This window comes from Lutjanus erythropterus, chromosome 1 (genome assembly GCF_056507025.1).
Source record: "Lutjanus erythropterus isolate fLutEry1 chromosome 1, fLutEry1.hap2, whole genome shotgun sequence".
Classification (NCBI taxonomy): domain Eukaryota; kingdom Metazoa; phylum Chordata; class Actinopteri; order Lutjaniformes; family Lutjanidae; genus Lutjanus; species Lutjanus erythropterus.
In genome coordinates this window covers 35,607,791-35,626,850 of record NC_139317.1, presented here as the reverse complement: position 1 = coordinate 35,626,850, position 19,060 = coordinate 35,607,791, and the positions used below count along the sequence as shown (strand labels likewise).

Below are 19,060 nucleotides of genomic sequence, written 5' to 3'. Positions count from 1 at the left end.
TGTTTAAAATGTCTCAGCTGCCTTCGGAATAAAAAAGGCCCTTTCTCTGGGCCAGTGGATTCACCGGCTATTGTGAAGATATGATAATTATTGTTTGCCTGCCTTCCCTCCCCCGCTCACCATATTATTCAAGGGAGCTCAGCAAACCCCTGGGGATGTCTTGGAAATGAAGCGATTTTGAAGGGAGTAAGAAAGAGGCAGAATCCAATGCACTGGTGTGTGAGAAGGGGACTGTTATTGAGACAAGTACCAGTTACATGCTGACCTTGTCCAGTATCAACACTGTTTTTTTTTGTTTTTTTTTACACACAGTTACAATGGACTTCCATTCAAATCACTGAGAAACAGCACACACTATAATAACGCCAACACGAATGCTCATATACCCCTGCAAAGTGTTTTTTCTCTTATAGAATTACTCCATAGAAAACATACAAATTTATTTCTCAATATCTCATAAAGAACCGGGTGCTATGAATATTAATCAGTGTATTTCATTTCAATAGCTAACAAGGAGACGTGAAGAAATACCTCATTGAAATGATGTCTAATAGAACTTTTGAAATAAACTGATTCCTTCAAATAAATATTTGTGATTGATAGTTTAATTTTTGAACAGAGACACAAAGAAATATATAATACTTCATACAAAATTATGGCTACTATCATATTAGTGATGGAATGTCTCTGGGTTCATCTTCATGGCCGAGCAAAAAACTCAAACATTAAATTACTTTTCCTATCGTGAGCTGGAAAACAAGTTTTCAAGAACTCCATACCGATATGCATTTATTCTATGGACAGTTTTTCAAAAGCAGTTGATTTGTAAGCAAAATACAAACAAAATTAAATTGTTGCTATTGTAACTCATAAAAAAGTATAAAAGAGCAGAAATGCACTATGTGATATAGCAATCCACAGGTCGTTTAACAATGTTTTAATTAAAGCCTCACATATTAAAACTTTACAACAGGTGATATGAAAAATGTACAACATTTTCTTGTTTTTTTCTTTCAGGGACTTCTGTACAGCTGGCAAAAATACCTCCGATGCCTTTTCAGTTGGCTTTGGCAGTGCAACAAACTGGCTCTGCTAGTTTTCTTTTCTCCTTTTTTTTTAAAACAATGACGGTATCAAGGAGCAGAGTAAAAATACATCAATCCCCAAACCATCTGCCTTGATCCAGAAATTTGTATTTACCATAAAATATCCCCTTTGTTACACAAAATAAAAACATAATTTAATTGTTAAACATCTGAAGTAAGAACAAATAGATTAAAGAAGATTTTTTTGGGGCATCTTTTGAGCAAATCATCTGGAGGGTCGATTACTGGATAAGGAGGTCTTGTTACTCCCCACTCTACAAAACATGTACAGCAGATTACAGCTACAGTTTCATGATGTGATGACATAAATGATTTATGGCAGTTTCTGTCTCAGTCTGTTCATCCAGAGATCTGCGTCCCAAGACCTTTTATTTTCAGTTCCCCTTATTCCTCAAGACATTGTCTGCATATGTGACATGGTCTTAATGTGTTCAAATATCACTGGGCCTCAGTGTGATGATTTGATCAACCATTTCCTCCATGCCATCGTTGAAGAGTTACATCTGTGAGAATGATGGGTGAGAGGGAAAGGCTGGAGTAAAGAAAGTCTCGCTATATACTGGCCGGTGTGGGAACAAAGACTGATGTGTGGGTTACTGGTTTCCAGCAAGGATCCTGTGAGTCATTCAGTCCAGGCAAGAGCTGATAGAAATCCTTTTGTTGAAATGCATTCAAAATGTCCTTCTGATGCACTGAACTGACAACTCAGGTCTCATAAATAAAGCTTTATTGTTAAATAAAACAGCAAAAGACACACGTCTTTCAACATATTGTGTGCCCAGTCAGTTTAAATTGACAACTGAAAGACCTCACAAACAAACAAATAAACAATCACTGGGCGCTTGCCCTAACAGGCTTCTGTCATAGCTAAGCCTATGACAGGAATAACCCAGTTAACATGTTAACCCCCTGTACACGCGTGTGCATATCCGTCTATAACAATGGACAAGTTCTTTGTATAACATTCTAAATCTTACACACTTCTTAAGTGCAACTTAGAAAAGCAACGTGGAATGATGCTTTTATTCTATTCCTGTTCTTTGAGATAGGATTTCCATTTGGCTCAGTAAATGCTGACCTGGGACAGGACCTGGGCGTGGGCCTGGATTTGGGAGGGGTGTGGTTGCTGCTGCGGGGCTGGCTGGGGGCTGCCGAGCGATGCAGAGCCTCCCACTGAATGGGGTGTACCAGGCGAGTGCTGGGGTGGGGAACACTGGGACTGGTGCTGCTGCTGCTGCTGTTGTTGTTGTTGCTGCTGCTGGAGATGTTGAATCTGCTGCTGGTGCAGCTGATGCTGCATCTGCATGTGCTGCAGCTGCATATGCTGTTGCTGCTGCTGCTGCTGCTGTTGTTGCTGCTGCTGTTGCTGCTGCTGCTGCTGCATGTGGTGCTGCTGCAGCTGCTGCTGGAGGTGGTGCTGGAAATGCTGATGCTGCATCTGCTGCTGGATCTGCTGGTGATGCATCTGCTGCTGCTGCATCTGATGGTGCTGGAGGTGCTGCTGCATCTGCTGCTGCTGCTGGAGTTGCTGCATTGCATGCTGCTGCACCGGTTGCATGGGCGGGCTCATCTGAGACACTGCCGTGGACTGGGCACCTGCCACCATGGCCCCTCCGGCACCCATCTGGCCGAGCATCTGTGGCGGCATCCCGGAGGGCATGTTCTGGTGGGAGACTGTAACCGAGGTTACGATCTGACTGCCCCCTAGTCTCATCTGCAGAGGTTTAGGGGCAATGGCCCGTGGTAGAGCTTGTTGGAGGGCCTGTGAAGCTGATGACATTGAGGGGTGCTGGTTGAGGGGTGAAGGAAGCACCAGACCAGGGGACAGACTGGTGGAGGCCAGGGTCTGCTGTACTGAGCGGATAGTCTGGGCCTCAGCTGATTCTGCTGCAGCCTGAATGGAGAAAATATCAAAACTTATCCACACAGTATTCATCTCTGACAATTCAGTTTCATTTATCTTTATGTCTACTGGTAGTTTCTAGACTTCAAATTGCTTCAGTTGTTTCTGTCACTACAAAATAGCCCTCTACAACTTCATAGTGCACAATGTAATAGAACAAAATCTGAGAAATTTAATTTACTTTTCAGGCAAATTCACACATTTGTCAGGTGAAAAGAAGAAACAGTTTCTCACCTTGGAAACCAGGCTAGCACGGTATGCGGCAAGGGCTTTTAAATATTCTTTCTTGGCAGCTTCTGTTTTGCTTTTGTAAACCTGTGATGACACAAAGGTATGTGTGAATGGACAAATAAAGCTTCTTTTTAATTAGCAATAATTTCTATTACCCATGGCAATATAGAGTGCATTACAAAGACACATGCTGTGTATATACTTGTTTCCTGCCTGAATTTACAGATCTGATGATCAAACTTTTTGGAACTTTCTTTCCACTCCAGAGGACATTTTTACCAGTCTGAATAATCAAACTTTGTTGTACCTGCTTCTGTTCCTCTCCCAGACCATCCCACATGGAGGCCACGATCTTGGACACCTCTCCAAAAGTGGCATTGGGATTCTGACCCTTAATAGCAGCCTGGGTATCTCTGAAGAACAGAGCATAAGCTGACACCGGCTTCTGAGGCTCGTTAGGATCCTTCTTCTTCTTCTTCTTTGGAGTCTTGGGCTTCTTTGTGGGATCTATGGGGGCTGGTCGCTTCTCCCCAATGACCTGCAATGATTGCAATGATTGAGATAAAGAAATTTAGAAAAAAGCCTTCTACATTAGCAGGTTAAGAGTATTCTAAATGATCTCTAACTTTGCTCACCCTGTTGCCTTCATCTTGGTCATCTTCGTTGATGGAGCTGGAGGGAGACGGTGTGGCGGACTTGCTGGCAGGTGGTGATGGGGAAGTATGGGTGATGTTGGGCCCTGCCATGTTTAGGCTCAGCTGTGCATTGAGTTGGGATTGGTTGATGGTGGTCAGCTGATTCCGTGATATCATCCCATTGGGGCTGTTCATGCTGATGATGGACTTCATCACCATGGCTGGGTTGGGTGGGTACTGGCGAAGATGGCCTGGTCCTGGTACATTCTGCAAATGAAACAAAAGCAAAAGGGGACTTGTTAAGAAAATAATAATGTACTGATCCATTTTTTTAAGTTCAGACATGATTCTGGCAATATGATCCTGTAGCAATACCAGCGTTCTTTTTTTCATGATGATCATTATTATTATTAATGTTATTAATTAACATTAGAAGTAGTAGTAGTAGTAGTAGTAGTAGTAACATTACATGAGGCTGAAACTGAACTTAAGTCTGGAAAGCTTATGTAATTTGTGTAATGTAACTTATGTAATGGCATCACTTTGTGAACACTGTGGAGCGCTGTGGGATTCTGACTTGTGAAATTTACATGTGCAAATGACAGGCTGAGAGACAGCCCTCATTTGCATAATTTGCCATGATGCATCACTATTTTATGTTCCAAAAAGCAAATGTTACTATTAGTATCTGTAACATCTTTGTGTTTGTAATGTAATGTAATGTGGTTCACAACATGGTGGCTTATGATGTTACATTTTGGTGCTCATTTTTGTGCTGGTTCATTTTTACACTATGAGTGAGGTCACAAGTACTTTTCTTCACTACAGTTGTATTGCACCATTACAATTTCTAACATGTTTCCCTTCTATTACATGCAAATGCAGAGTAGCATTGAAAAGCACTATTCAGGTCCTATTTGCATTACCTAGGATTGTGCTTTCAAATAAAAAAACAAGTGGCAAACACTAGGTGTTTTGGAAATTTGATCGGAATGCTGAATGGTATTGTGAGTGCAATACCCAACGTACGCTGCGCATCAATATCGGCCCCCATAGTGATACTGGATCAGATCGGTTCCAGCTCTATAAGAAAATAATAATCAAATGTAATATTTAATTGATCTCTTTCCTTCTGCTTTCACTGCTCTTTCTGCATAGACTTGCATTGCATTTCTCCAGCTCAAAGATATCTCTGTACTCACTGTGACACCCAACTGCCCAGTGCACCAAGCTCAAGAAGCTGTATCTATTTACCGCAGAGGAAATCGGGTCATTGGATTCTGTGGATTGTTATGTGGCAGATCACATGTCACAATGTCCTGAGTCTTAAATGTCTCTGTTACAGGCCATGATAAATTATCTTGACACCCGAGGAGTCAACTTTATAAGCCAGTAATAAATGGCTACACAGCTCAGTTGATTCATTTCAAAACTCTATTGTATGGAAATCTGTGACACAGCTTTTGACTGGCCAGTCCCTGGAGGGGAACAGTGGACTCAGTTCCCCACGCTGTGGTACATAGCTTCAAATACCACAATAAAAAGACTGTTTGAGTCGCCGTTTGTATGCATGCTGCTACATGTCAGTTCAGTTTGACGTGGCCACAAGCCTATATGCTTTGGTGCAATGTTACTTATAAAAAGAGGCACCTTTCATAGATCATGTTTGACTGCCAAATAGTGGAAAAACATCTATATAATCAACTCCATAAATCAACTGACTGAAGGTATGAACCGTAAGAGCTTTGGACAGGTCCCCTCCCTTCTACCATTGAGGCTATATTGTAATAACATTTTCAAAATCTCTTTCACTTTTTTCCTGGTAAAACATTTGTTTCTTGAAAGAGTCTCAGAGAAGGTGCAGGCAACATGTTTGCATTGATTGTGGCGAGGATGAAATTACGAGAACTGCCAGCTCCCCAGAGGGAAGACTGATCAGAGAGCCAGCAGAGCTGACATGGAACAGAGGAGGGGACGTGAACACAACAGAAAAGGTGATTTGTTCTCCCTGGGTACATCCATCTGGTATTCAGCAGCACAAACCCAATCTCTCCCAACATCAACACATCATAAACCCACACACCTGGCTTTATTGAAAGAACCTTATGAATGCCCGTCTTCAAAAACAATATTGTAACACCATTTCAGGCAGAAACATATTGGATCTACAATCCATTTCTTTCTCATATGCCATGTCTACTGCTAATCATAAATACAATCTATGAAGTGAGAGCGGATTTATATTTACATGTGCGAGGGAGATTCCGCAAAGATGGGGAAGAAATTGAAAACATATTGTTGCGATTCTTCAAATATGGGAGCTTTTCAGTTTTCTCGCAAATAAAAGCTGCAATAAACAAGCCTGTGACCAAACGGCTGTGATTTACATATCTGCAACCCTCCATGTTCCAAGTGCTATTGTCATCTTCATTACTGAGAACACGATGGCTCGCAGTTTGCGCTCCTCTCACTGTGAACATCAAAGACGCACACACTGAGCTCATTAGTCGTGGCCATCTGTATAATAACACTTTTGCCCAATCCCAATGATGCAGTTTTGACTTAGAGCAATGGGCCATTCTGCCATTTGTTTGGAATATGGTGATTTCTTCTAAATGGCCTCTGAATGTTGTGCACTTTTTAAAGAAATATGCACTGATGACCACAGTTAAACACTTGATCATATCACATTCAACAGCCTGCTAAATGTCTTATTTTATCACACATTATTGCAGTAACTGGAGTAGCAGCAATTTTGCTTTTCACTCCATATAACAAAAGAGTGATGACACTTGTGTCAGTGAAACGGCAGCATTAGCACACGTCTGATTGAATGAAAAGATAACAGCTAATAACACACTAGTGAAAGAAATCATCTTAAGTAACAGTCGCCTTGATTGTGAATATGAATCTGGTACTAGGATGTTTATTTATGTCCCTCTGCCTTCGCATTTGCATTTTGATTGCAGTATTGTCAGCAGTCACAGCAGACATCTAGCCAGATATTTTGATAGTCATCGTAAATCTGCAAATAAGTCCTTATCTTGAGTAAACAGTGGCCAGATGTGCCCTCCTTAGTCAGGTCTGTGTGTCTACACTCTTAGAAATAACGGTTTCAAAAGGGTTCTTCTTGATGGGCTAAGGTTCTACCCAGAACCATTTGCTTCTGAGGAGTCCTGTTTTTGAAGGAAGAGTTGGTCAGGATTCTTTGTAAGACTAAGGGTTCAATTAGAACCATTTTCATTCAAAGAACCGTTTTTGGAACAAAGCAAGTGATTTTAAGTGTTCTCTGGAAAGCCCCTGTTTGAGTTGTAAATGAAACCTTTGGAATATAGAAGGATTCTTGGTTAATGAATATCTTGAAGAACTTTTTGTCAAGGGTACTTTGCACCATAGTATAAAAGGGTTCTAGGTAGACCCTCCACTGTGGGGTCTAGATAAAACACTTGGAAAATAAGAGGGTTCTTGGTGGAACTCCCTGGATGGATTATTGTCAGTACCCTTAGAAGGTAGAAAGATTCTAGATAGAAGAGAGGGTTCTGGGTGGAACCATTATACTATAGAGGGGTTGCCTTCCAGAACCTCTTGACCCTTTTCCATACACAAAGCTATAACCCTTTATATTGGGTTCTAGGTAGAACCATTTTAAAGGGTCCCAAGTGGAACCTATATAAAAACCTCTCCTATGGGAACAAGCTGAAGAACCTATTATGGTTCTAGTTGCCATCTTTATTTCTAAGAGTGCTGTCTGTCTCTGTTCTAAAATCACATATAAACAAGCTGATATCTACTCTAAAATCAATAAAGCTTCTTTTTATGTTAATTCATTTTGTAATATTCCCCACTGTGTTGCTTTTAATGTGAAAGCTGAAAAAGCTGGCGACAACATAATGCTGTCAACAATATGCTGCAAAGAGAAGAAAAAAACAAAAGCTTGTTTTGTACATTATTGTTGGCCTCATCCACACTCAAAATGGCAAACACTCCACACAGAACCACGTAACGCTCGCTGAAAACTAGCAGATGAGAAAAACACACTATTGACAATGTGTGAAACCCTTTCCACAATAAACGCAGGCCAATAAACACAGCAGCTGGACTCAAAATGCAACATTATGCATTTGCTAAGTGATAAAAATCTCAGCACTGATGTCAAGGAAAGCAGGCTCCAGTCTGTTCTTAAAGATATTGGAAATCAGAATTTGGGGGAGAATGTGTGAACAGTGGTACCATGTACTGAGCTGTAACAGGCTGAAAAGAATGTTAACAAGTTCAATTTCCATTCAATCAATGCCAGAGCTCTTGGAAATGTTCCATGGCAGGAGAGGGGTAAAATCATCTATATGGTAATTATAAGGATGAATCCCCCAGTAACTTTCGCCAGCATGAAAGGTCAGTCCTATTAAAGATAGTTTATCAGTGCTCTGCACATATTCCTTTACTCGGCTTCTAAACGGGTACATCATTTTATTTTTTTTCATCCATTTTCTGCAACCTGCTGAAGTCTGTGCTTAAGCCAAATGAGAAAAATGGAATTTTGAATGCCGGTAAAGGCTATAATAGCATGAAGATAAATTGTTTTTCTTTCCCCTGCCCTGTCTCAGTCAAACACACTTCTCTGTCTTTCTCTCTCTCTGTGGTGTGCAAACTCAGTCTATCTATCTCCCCAACCTCTAACCCCCACTTAAAAACAAATCTCTTTCCCGTCCTCCCCACCGCTCTCCCCCTCGGCCCCTCAGACTGTAAGGCCAGTAAGGTTCCGTCCCCTCGGTCTGGTACAGCCACTGACCCATACCCCCTTTCCACCATTCCTCCTGATGCATTATGGGTATTTAAAACTTGTCCAACATGACATCATTTCATTTTGAGAGCTGCCTGAGAAAAGTAAATTACAGAATCAATCATGCAGAAGGTCAAGCTGAGACTTCATTACAAGTATTGCATGCCTGCATGAATATCTTTCATTTCTGACTGACCCAATATGTCACAATAGCTGTCTGTTGGGGGAGAGGAGAAAAAAAGAAACCGAGCGAAAAAAAAAATCCACTCTCTTAAATTGATGTACAACTCATGTCAGTGCTTCTTGGCTTGGAAGGGAGATAAGAGGGAAGTGTAGAAAAACATGCTTTCTGCAACAGTGCTCACATTTTCCATTTAATTCAGGATATAGTGGTTTTTTGACCAGTCAAAACTGAGGGTATTATACTCACTGGCAATCTGCACAGTATCAAAGCATATCAAATCATGTGAACAACAAACTACAAATGGCTTTTTTCAGCCTTGCTTTCATCTTGCATGATGCATGCGGTCCAAACAGACTATTTTGTATTAGATATCAGCACGTTTTTGCTGCTGTAAAGCTAATGGCATGTGGAACAGCTAGCTGTTAGCTGATAATGAAAAATATATAATGCATCACCACGTCATGGTAAATGTGATAGGACAGCAGGACTCATATCTCCTAAATATTGATTTTAACATCTAATACAACTAGTTGACTCCTGTATGTTTCGAATCCAATCATTGAGGACATTTCGGTGCATGCTTACATGTGTCAAGAAAAAAGCCAAAATGTGGTGAAGGCACCAGGTGTTTTTTGAAATAGAACCCAGAGACCCTTGCTGTGCGGCGAGGAGAAAATCGAGAAGAAATTGTGAATAAAGCAATACTGGCAGCTCTAACTCCAGTACTATTTGGCACTATTGAGATTCAATCACAAATCAGGAGGACACATGCTGGGAGACAAAAATGAGAGTCAGAAGCTTGTTAGGAGAGCAGATTAAATAAATAATGACTTCAGATTCAGGGCTTGCCAGGCACATTGCAGCTGAGAAAATGTATTTCTCTTTGTAGAAGCCCGGCATCTGTGGCCAATTTGTGAGACATACGCTGAACATTATGGGGAGAGGAATTAGCAGAACACTTGGCAATGCAGTGACATGGAAGAAGCTTTTGAAAATAGCCCAGGTATATTCACTGGTTGGGTTTCTCATTAAGTTCTGATAAGAGACAGGCTTTCACACGCACTAAATATTCTCCACCAGTAGGCTCGTATACAGAAAAGAAAACCAAGACGAGTGTTTGGGAAATATGAGCGTGGTGGCTTGATGAAAAATGTAATTGCAATAGTGCACGGTTTATTTGTTTGCCCCTGCAGCCATAACAAATAACACAGAATGTAATCATGTATATAAGGTTGTCATTCCTTTATCAGTGCACTGACAAAATGACAAAACACCTCTCTTAGGGCCTTCGTAAATCATTGTCTGTGTATATAGAAAGCACTGCGAACAACGCTGCTACTTATCTCGTTTAAAAGTTGCGTTCATCTAAAACCGCAGATGAATAGAATTTCTATAGGCGCAAGACTTTTGGGGATCAATCCCATTTACAGGAAAAATGAAGGGCCACCGCGAGCCTTCCTGCACCACAATGTGTGATGACTGATAACGAGTGAGTAGTGTGCCGACGACAATGCCACGAGGCAGGGAGCAGAAACCCACATTCTCCCCTCAGTTTTTAATAGAGTCTCTGCACAATCAGAGACATGAGCCATGCAAATGGTGTTAAAGAGGAATAATGTTTGAGAATCAAATCTAATCCTCCAGCAAGTCGTGAGAACAGTCAGGAATGTAATTGTGTCAAGGTTCCGTTTCTTCCAGATGTAGAAAGCTTAACTGACCATGAAATGAAAATTCTTTAGGCAAAAGCCTTCTGGGGCTCACTTACTGTATGCAGCAGAGATATTTTAAAAGCTGCAATTATTTTACATGCCAGAAGCATGGAAGCAGGAAAAAAGAGCTGTAAAATTTTATACCCCCTTCCTCATATGGAATGTAAATAAATATCTGTAATATCAGTGTGATTCAACAAATGTGTTGCAGAGAAGTGAGGGGGTCTAAAACACATTTCATTTATTCACACAGTTATAATGATTATGGCACCTCTTCTCGATGTGTTTTGTGGTTCACGAAGCAAAATTCAGCACCAATATCATCATCTCTCCGCTCATGCCTTTGTCCTTTCATTTCTTCTCTCCTAAATGAATCTTCCATTTTTTGTAATAGGTCTGTAAGACAACTAGTCAGCCAGTGACATTTCCATTTTTCCTCCTCAATGCTTCTATGATTGTGGCATTTGAAAATGCCTTTCCTGCCCAAGACAACAATCTTACAATCTATAGCACATAACAGTATCAACATAAAGAGAGTGATTACTTGGTCTGCTGTTTCATGTTTGGCCATTCATATTAGATTTGGGACAACACACTTCTCTCCTGACTTGATACTATTGCAATACTTGCGTGCCGATTCAATATTTATTGTGATTTGATATTATGGTTTATTGCAATTTTTGTTTGCTCTTTTAACACTTGACCATGTAAAAAAGTTGAATCATCAGTTGGGTCAATGAGTTGAGTCATATTTTCATAAACTCATTCTTTCTGAGTTTTAATTCAGCAGCACCATTGATGTACTGCAGGTAAATGTAGTATAAATAAAATACTTTTTGAAGTAAAATGCTACATTTAGTTGTTCCATTTAGTCCCATGACAAAATAATAAATAAGATGATACTCTGAGGTTGCTGTAGCTGGTCAGTCTGTAGAGTTGAAGCCACAGTAGCAGACTGAGTTAACAATATGAAGTAAGCAGCTATTAGTTTGTTCCCACAGATCAGAGGTAATATATGCCTGAAACTACTACTAATATGAGTGTGATGCTAATTTTTGTTAGCATGTTAATGGGAATTTCCTTTATATATTAGCATTGAGCTAACAGACTAGGCACTAGTTAAATATATAAAACAATCAAAAATCGATTCAGGAATTGTAAAAAAAAAAAAAAAAAAAAAGGAATCACAATACTTAAGGGAACCGTTTTTTTCTCCCACCCCTAATTCGTATCAGAGGAAAGGAGGATTAAGCTAAAAATATATTCATCCAGCCTTTTCTTTGTGGATAATTCTCTACAACACAAACACAAAGCTGATCCTGAATGCCAAACAAAGCATGTCTCTTTCCTGAGGACCTCGTGTGACATTGGACAGAAGCATGCCTCAGCATTTACAGCACGAAAAAAAGGCTTCTGGAGGCAACATGAATTAAATATGAGCATTGAAACTGTGGCACTTTTGGGTCCCATTTTCACTGTCCTTCTGGGGCTGAATACGCTTTGTGCTCTAACACCTGTGATCTATTCACATCTGCTCACCTTACAGAGGGGGGATCATCCACATTCTGTGTGCTCTTTAAAAAAATCCTCACAGTAAGTAACACAATATCATGACATTTACTCAATGTGATCATATACCTCCTGTGTTGTAAACAAGGCCAGATGCTGTGCCAGATGCACTGACAACAGGAGGCGTACAAAAACGGTGAAGGTGACATTACGGTTCAGTAAAAGGGCTCATTTAAGGACTGTATGCTTCTGATATCAGGGGTGTCCAGTATTATATATTTATAAACCATGTCTTTTAGCTTGGATGCACCATCAAAAGCCACATCTGGAGCAGCAGCTACAAGTAGGATACGTACTGGAGCAGAGTTACTGCAGGATTTGTGTGTGTTGACAAACGAGGATTTTTCTGGTTGCAGAAAATAAATAGACTTCTTGATTTACTAGTAGTGTATATGCATAGCAGTGCTCACCACAGGTTGGCCGTTGTTGACAGGCATCCCTTCCTGGTCCATCATGTTGCGTGAGATGGTAATAGAGGGCAGATCCAGGCTCTGAGGGGGAAACTGAGGGATTAAGGGACCCCTGTGCGGGACCGGGGGCTCTGGCATTGCTGGGTAAGGTGAATCCACTTCTGACAGACCCAGTCCAGACTCCGTCTCGGGTGGAGGCGTGATGGGAGGAATCTCAAACTCCTCGTCTCCCAAGCTGGGTGTGTGAAAAGTCTGAAAAGGAAGGAGGAAGGAAGAGGGAAAGTCATGAAATCCAGCAACACAAAACAGCCAGCAAGCATTCGCTGAGGTGGGCCTTATCTTACATGCCGGAAGAAAACCTTCAGGGATTAAATCAGACAACTTTGTTTAAGAGAGGGAGTTTTTTAGTAGAGTGGTAATACACTTGTCTATAAGTGCACTAAGATGTAACATTTCCTAAACCTATTAAAGTCCACTTTGAGGAAAAAGAAGGAAAAAAGCAGAGTGTGGAGGGAGACGTCAAAAGCAAAAATATCAAGCAGCAATCATGGGAGAGAGAGAGGATACATGATAAAAGCCCTTAATCTTGAGGATGGAAGATGTTGGGTTGAAGTGCAGTGAAAATACACGTCACAGGGAGATGGGTTTAAAGAACATTTTCAAAGATTATTACGCTTGGCCAGAAGTGTTTCTTTTTGTTCCCCTTGCCTGCACCCTTAAATCTGCTCATCAAACAGCCTAATCCTTCTGCCTTTCGAATTAAAGCTTTTGGTCACACTTAATTTGCTTATGCGCCTTCTTGGAGATGGGACTGTTCACCTACTTGGGTCTTGTTTTCATCTGCACATTGCATTAAGCTACTCTCTGGAAAGCCAGTATATTCATATCCTCACAATGACCACACTGCGGGTCCACATACATGCAGCTGAACACAGGGCCAAACAGCATGCTGTCTGGAGCTGCTGCTGCTAAGTTACTGAAAACCTCTTCAAAGCACGGGTCTCCCACTAAAAGTGACATGATTTCAACTGTTAGCACTTGGCATGCTGCTTGAAAACATAGTGGCATGACGCTACAATCAGGTTAAACTCACAGCATTATTGCATGTGTTGAACAGCATGTGAAACGAGAGAAAAAAAGAAGCCAGTTCTGCATCCCGAAGCTTCTGGGAAACACAAAAATGAAGTGTTTCAGGTTGATCTCAAACACTACTGGTCTTGGCCTTGGATCACTTTTAAAGCACTGTTTGAAACCTGCCTCTGGTGACCTCATCAACTATTTGAAATTTCAGACAATCCTGGCAGCATGAAAATAATTGGTTTGGAGGCCAAAATGGGAGTAAACAGGCATTTATACCAATTCGAACAGGCACCGATGAGTCTCCTGCAGGCTGGTTTCACCTTTTCACACACCTGCGTTTCATTTTCATCGGAACTGTGACTCCTGGAGATGATCATGCCTCACTTTTTGAAATCAACCTGTTTCCTTTGTAGGGGGAGCTGTTTTTTTCTCACCCTCTCTGTTGGCTCACTCTTAACCAAATGTGACAACTTTACAGCATTTAGTCTCATGTAAAGCATCATCACCTGGCTTGTCCTAAAGGAATTAAACTCCCATGTTCATTTCTGATGTGACCATTCAAATGAATCACAGAAGCGTATGTTTGTCTTCCTGTTTTAGTGACTGGTGAACTAGTAGTGCATTTGCTACCAAAATGTCAACTGGCAGGGGACAATCCTATCCTCACAACACAGTGAGAAATGCCCGAATTCTTAGGTCTTTTAATCCCCTGCTGTCAAGTCCTCTAAAATCTGCTGATATGAGCTCCAGATCAACACCAACATGAACAGAACCTGATGGTGCTCCACAATGTATGATATCCATGTAGAACCTGAGATGAGTTTGTTGTCTTTTCATTTGACGACTAGGGCTGTGTTTTGGCAAGAATCTGGCGATATGATACCGAGTTTTACTTTTGCAAACTGGACCAGCTGGAAAATTGAAACAATGAATCATCCTTGCATTGGACCAATTCAGGAACCAGACCTTCGAGTGTAAACCCGCCCAAACAATTGCACAACTGGCCAGCAGAGCTAACTATGGTCAACAACAAAGCTAACCAGGCATGTCTTCCCTGTCTTTCTGTCTCCGGTAAGGGATAGAATAACAGAAGGGAGACAACGGAGGGAATATGCCAACACAGCCCTTGATTAGGGAGTATTAATGTTCCCCTTGCTTGCTTTAGCACACAGACACTTGAAACTAATTCATTGCCTACTCAGGGCAGCTGTCTTGACAAGCACTGATGAATTCCAGCAGCAGAGGCAGCTAATAGAGTTTTCATTCCCCCCTTTTCTTTCTCTCTTCCTGCTCCCTACCACTGTTTCACTTTTCAGTGCTTGTTTCACAGCTAGAGAATCAGTTCTCCTTTCAGAGGGAGCTAAGGTCATATTCATCACAGTCCTGGCCTCTGGCTCGCAGAGTGCAGAATAAATCACGAGCACCTTCGGTAGGAACCACTTACTCTCAGTCCTCAGCTGTCATATTATGCTTCAGTCCACTCAAAAACCTCTGGAACTTAATTCACAATAACGCCTGTTCAGCAGCATGTGAAGTGAGTGTTTATGAAAATATAAAACCAAACTGTCGCGAGTCATGGACAAAAAGTTCTAGTAGCACATGAAAAGGATCGGAGATTGTTCGTCATCACAGTCTTCATTCATCTTTTTCAACGTCTCCTGTGGAGCAGGGTCAACCTCCACGCCAGCCTTGAGATCTATGGTCCCAGTCTCATCTGGATCATATCATGTAGCAGTCTGAAAACACTATTATAATCTCTCTGACAGAAAAGTATCAGCCCTGTCGTGGTCTTGCCTTGTCCAGTAGAGTCAGATACACTGAACAGACTGTGATACTTTGGCCACATTTATCCACATAAGCCCTTGCAGGAATGCTTCTGAGGAAGGAAACATCACTTACATGTTTTTGCTCTTGCTCTACTATCACTATTTGCTGATGTAAGTAGGTTTCCTGTGGTGTTACACTGTGAGGTAAATCAGGCCAGAACTATATAGGCCAACGGATCCTATAGACTGGTGCACTGTGGCCTGAATTACCAACCTAGAGATTTGAGATGTCAAAGAAGAGGGTTGGCTGAGGTGAGCTCCACTTTTGTACAAGAGCAGCACAAGCATGACTGTGACCTTTAAGCAAAACACAGACCTGTACGTGGAGCAGAAGAATGCTAGTGTTTAGTGCCTGCTAAACAGAGTGGAAGTAGTTGATGAAAGAATGAAATTACTGTGGGGGAGGGAAGATAGGGCAAGATCACTATCAAAGACTGTGCTTGTGTGCATCGCTTCTCTTTGTTAATGATGATACAAATTAACATCTGCACCAGGGGCACTGATAATGGAGACATGGCGTTTGTGTCTCATTTGGGGGGGTATGGAAGATGTCAGCTGTCTGCGAAGAAAAGGCCCTCTCCCCGGGGAAGAGGTGCCAGATTTTACTGGAACCCACAGAGTGTTACAGTGTTGCACACTGTCTAGTGTCATTTCACATAAAGCCAATCTAATTCTGCACCAGGAGCAGCTTAGGGGGCTCTGATCGGAGATTAAGAGATGCACAATCCACTTTCTTTGCATCACCAGCCTGATTATCCATTTAAATTGTTCTGAAAGGCTCAGCAGAGCCAAGTGCCAAGCCAGATGCTGGCTTGGGATGTGCAGGCATGTAGATGTTAAAGGGTGGGCAAGGCTGGGCACAACAGAAAGAGGGAGTAGTGTGTGTGTGTGTGTGTGTGTGTGTGTATGTCCTTCCACTGGCAGCCACAGGGTCCAGTGTTATAAGGGCAGAGCAGAGCTTGTAAGAGAGAGGCCTGATGTACTCAACATGATCATCCTGAGCAGGTGTGTGGGAAATCTCTCACCCTCAGTGCCTACTGGAGGTGGTAAACTTGGACCAAACTGTACTGTACTGCAAATTTTTCTCAAGAGTTACTATATTCTGCCTGAAAAAACAACACACAGCCACACAAGCGGCTCTGTGAGATTGTACTTAGGTACAGCAGTGCTAGTTAGTTAGTTAATGTGTTAGAAATCTTAATAATTAGCACTAAAAGGAGTACAGCTGATCCTTATGGGAATGTCAGTAGTTTTTAGGTTTTTAATCCTAAACCAAAATAGTGGAGAAATTAAAATATTGATTTGATGAAAAGTCAGGGCATCATCAAAGTTATTATTACTTATTAATTCAGTCATGGTCAGCATCAAAGTTAACCAGACAGACAGTCAAGTCATGAACATGTCTGTACAATCCAACCAACAGTTGAAACATTTCACTTTAAACCACAAAAGCGAACTTCATGGTGTTGCTGGAGGAATCACCAAAGTCATACATCACCTGGGAACCATAAATGTCTGCACAAAATGTTGTGCCAATCCATCCAGCAGATGTTGCGACAAGGGGATAAGTGAAAATGAATCTGAAATATCCTGGATTGAAGCACTAGATGAAAAGTCAGGGTATGACCAAAGTCATGAGTCTGGGATTAAATATTCGGTACCAAATTTCATGGTAAATTTAATTGTCAAAACATGATGTCACTGAAAACCAAAATTGCCAACCTCAATGTGGCACTAGGAGAAAAGTCAGTGGATGAAGTCAGTAGGCTTCCTCCTCTGGAGACATTAATGTCTGTGCAAAATTGTCATCCAATAGTTGAGATATTTCAGTCTGGATCAAAGTGGTGGACCCTAACCCTAGAGCCAGACAATTAGCATAACTAAAACTGACTTTAGTGCAAAGGGTCTATACAATATTGCATTTAACGATAAATGTTACTTTATATAAAGCATGTATACATTGTTTTAATCCTATATAACAGATTAAGCAATGTTTACAACAATAGAAACATACAGGTAGCCGGCTAGGAGATGTGCATCAGTGAATTTTCTCTTACAGTGTTTTATCCGTGTGCTGCCATGGTGCTCTTTCAATATCATGACAAAGAGCAAGAAAAAGCTTTTCAGGCAATATTCCCAGTCCTTCAATAAATGTAGTAATGCAATTCACAGATGCAATAACCAAGACTTGTTAAAGGCAGCAGCATGCAATTACTGCATATAATAGGCCTCAGAATCAATAGAGGCAGGATCAAGGATCCAGTTTCAAATATCTAGACAGGCAGAGTGCAGCTACTCAAATGACAACATCAACCATGGCACCCCTAATCAACATTATTTCAAATTTGGATCATTTGTAGTCCATTTCTACATATTTATAGTTCATTACAGGTCTCTAATTTGATTGAGAAAGTAAAGTGATACATCTGAGTGGAACACAATCTCAGTATACAGTATCCTCTTCCCTGAGGGAAGCAGTCAAGCTTTCCCTGCTAGGATGTATGCTTTACCAGGCACACCAAGGTCATCTTATCTCATCCTCTAAGTGCATAAGGTAAATGATACATCGGCCATCCAAACAGAAAACACGGGTCTGCTCTTCTAATGTAGAAACAATCTGCCTCATGCACAATACACACTGTACACATTTTTTATAGACTTTGTATTGTGCAGTAGCTGAATGTAAACAGGTTTATATTTAGCTTAAGGGCATCTGTGGTAATGCTTATAGCACAAACACTGTGAACAACAACCATCTGCTTTGACCTAACAGTCATAGCCCTGACAACAAGTGGTAAAAAAAATCTCACCAAGACAAGAAAATATAATACTTTATACTAAAATGAAAAATTATTATTCTTACTTTTGAAGAAAGGAATAAGACACACTTCCTCTTATAGATGAAAAGTTTATTTCATAAACAATAAAACATTTGAGGTTTTGCTGCTACAGACTCACCTTTTATTGGTGGCTTATGGTTGCTAACGTTGGCAGATGTTAGCAAAATTGCTGTATGACAAGTTCACAGACTTTATCTTAGGACTTTATCAGCATGGAAGTTAGTCCAAATTATTTCATTCAAATACTTCATGATTTCTCACCCACAGAGAATGCCCCCCCAAAAAAATGTAGTGTCCTGTGGCAGAAAAGTTGAAACAGACTCAACTTTTGGGAAAACGCGACTCAAGGTGGCCAATAATGTAAACTGATGAGCCTGACATGTCACTGATCCAGAGATCCTGAGTTCATGGACTAAACGATTATTACTCTACAGATGTAATATGTCTTCAGTTACCAAGAAGATTCCTTTGGATAGTGTCAATTATTTTAAGTAAGAGAGAGTGGATCTATGGTAGAAGACTGAATGAGGAGAGGTAACACTGGTAGCCAAAAAAAAAAAAAAGATGAAGATGAATCAGAGTTTTTTTAGTTGTTTTATTCTAATCACAATCCCAACCCCCCACCCCACCATCACACGACCCCTGCAGCTAATCACCATAACACCTGATTCTGTCTGATGGTGACAACACTATTGCAGGGAAACAATGTTACAATAAGTGATGTGTCTCTGAGAGATGCATTTTAAGGTTTAAATAGAGAATTAATGTGTGACAATGCATATGCAAA

The 19,060-nt window shown here is 41.0% G+C and overlaps 1 protein-coding gene across 1 annotated transcript in view; it reads right to left on the bottom strand.

The window, feature by feature from the left end:
* Positions 1-587: 587 nt before the first annotated feature.
* tox3 (TOX high mobility group box family member 3) overlaps positions 588-19,060 on the bottom strand; it is a 49,219-nt gene continuing 30,746 nt past the window's right edge. The window contains exons 3-7 of the mRNA XM_084720764.1: positions 12,528-12,779; positions 3,876-4,142; positions 3,548-3,778; positions 3,244-3,324; positions 588-3,000 (exon numbers count right to left, since the gene is read on the bottom strand). Coding sequence (XP_084576890.1) covers positions 2,170-3,000; positions 3,244-3,324; positions 3,548-3,778; positions 3,876-4,142; positions 12,528-12,779 — 1,662 coding nt within the window. The 3' untranslated portion in view covers positions 588-2,169. The remainder of the gene's footprint in view (positions 3,001-3,243; positions 3,325-3,547; positions 3,779-3,875; positions 4,143-12,527; positions 12,780-19,060) is intronic.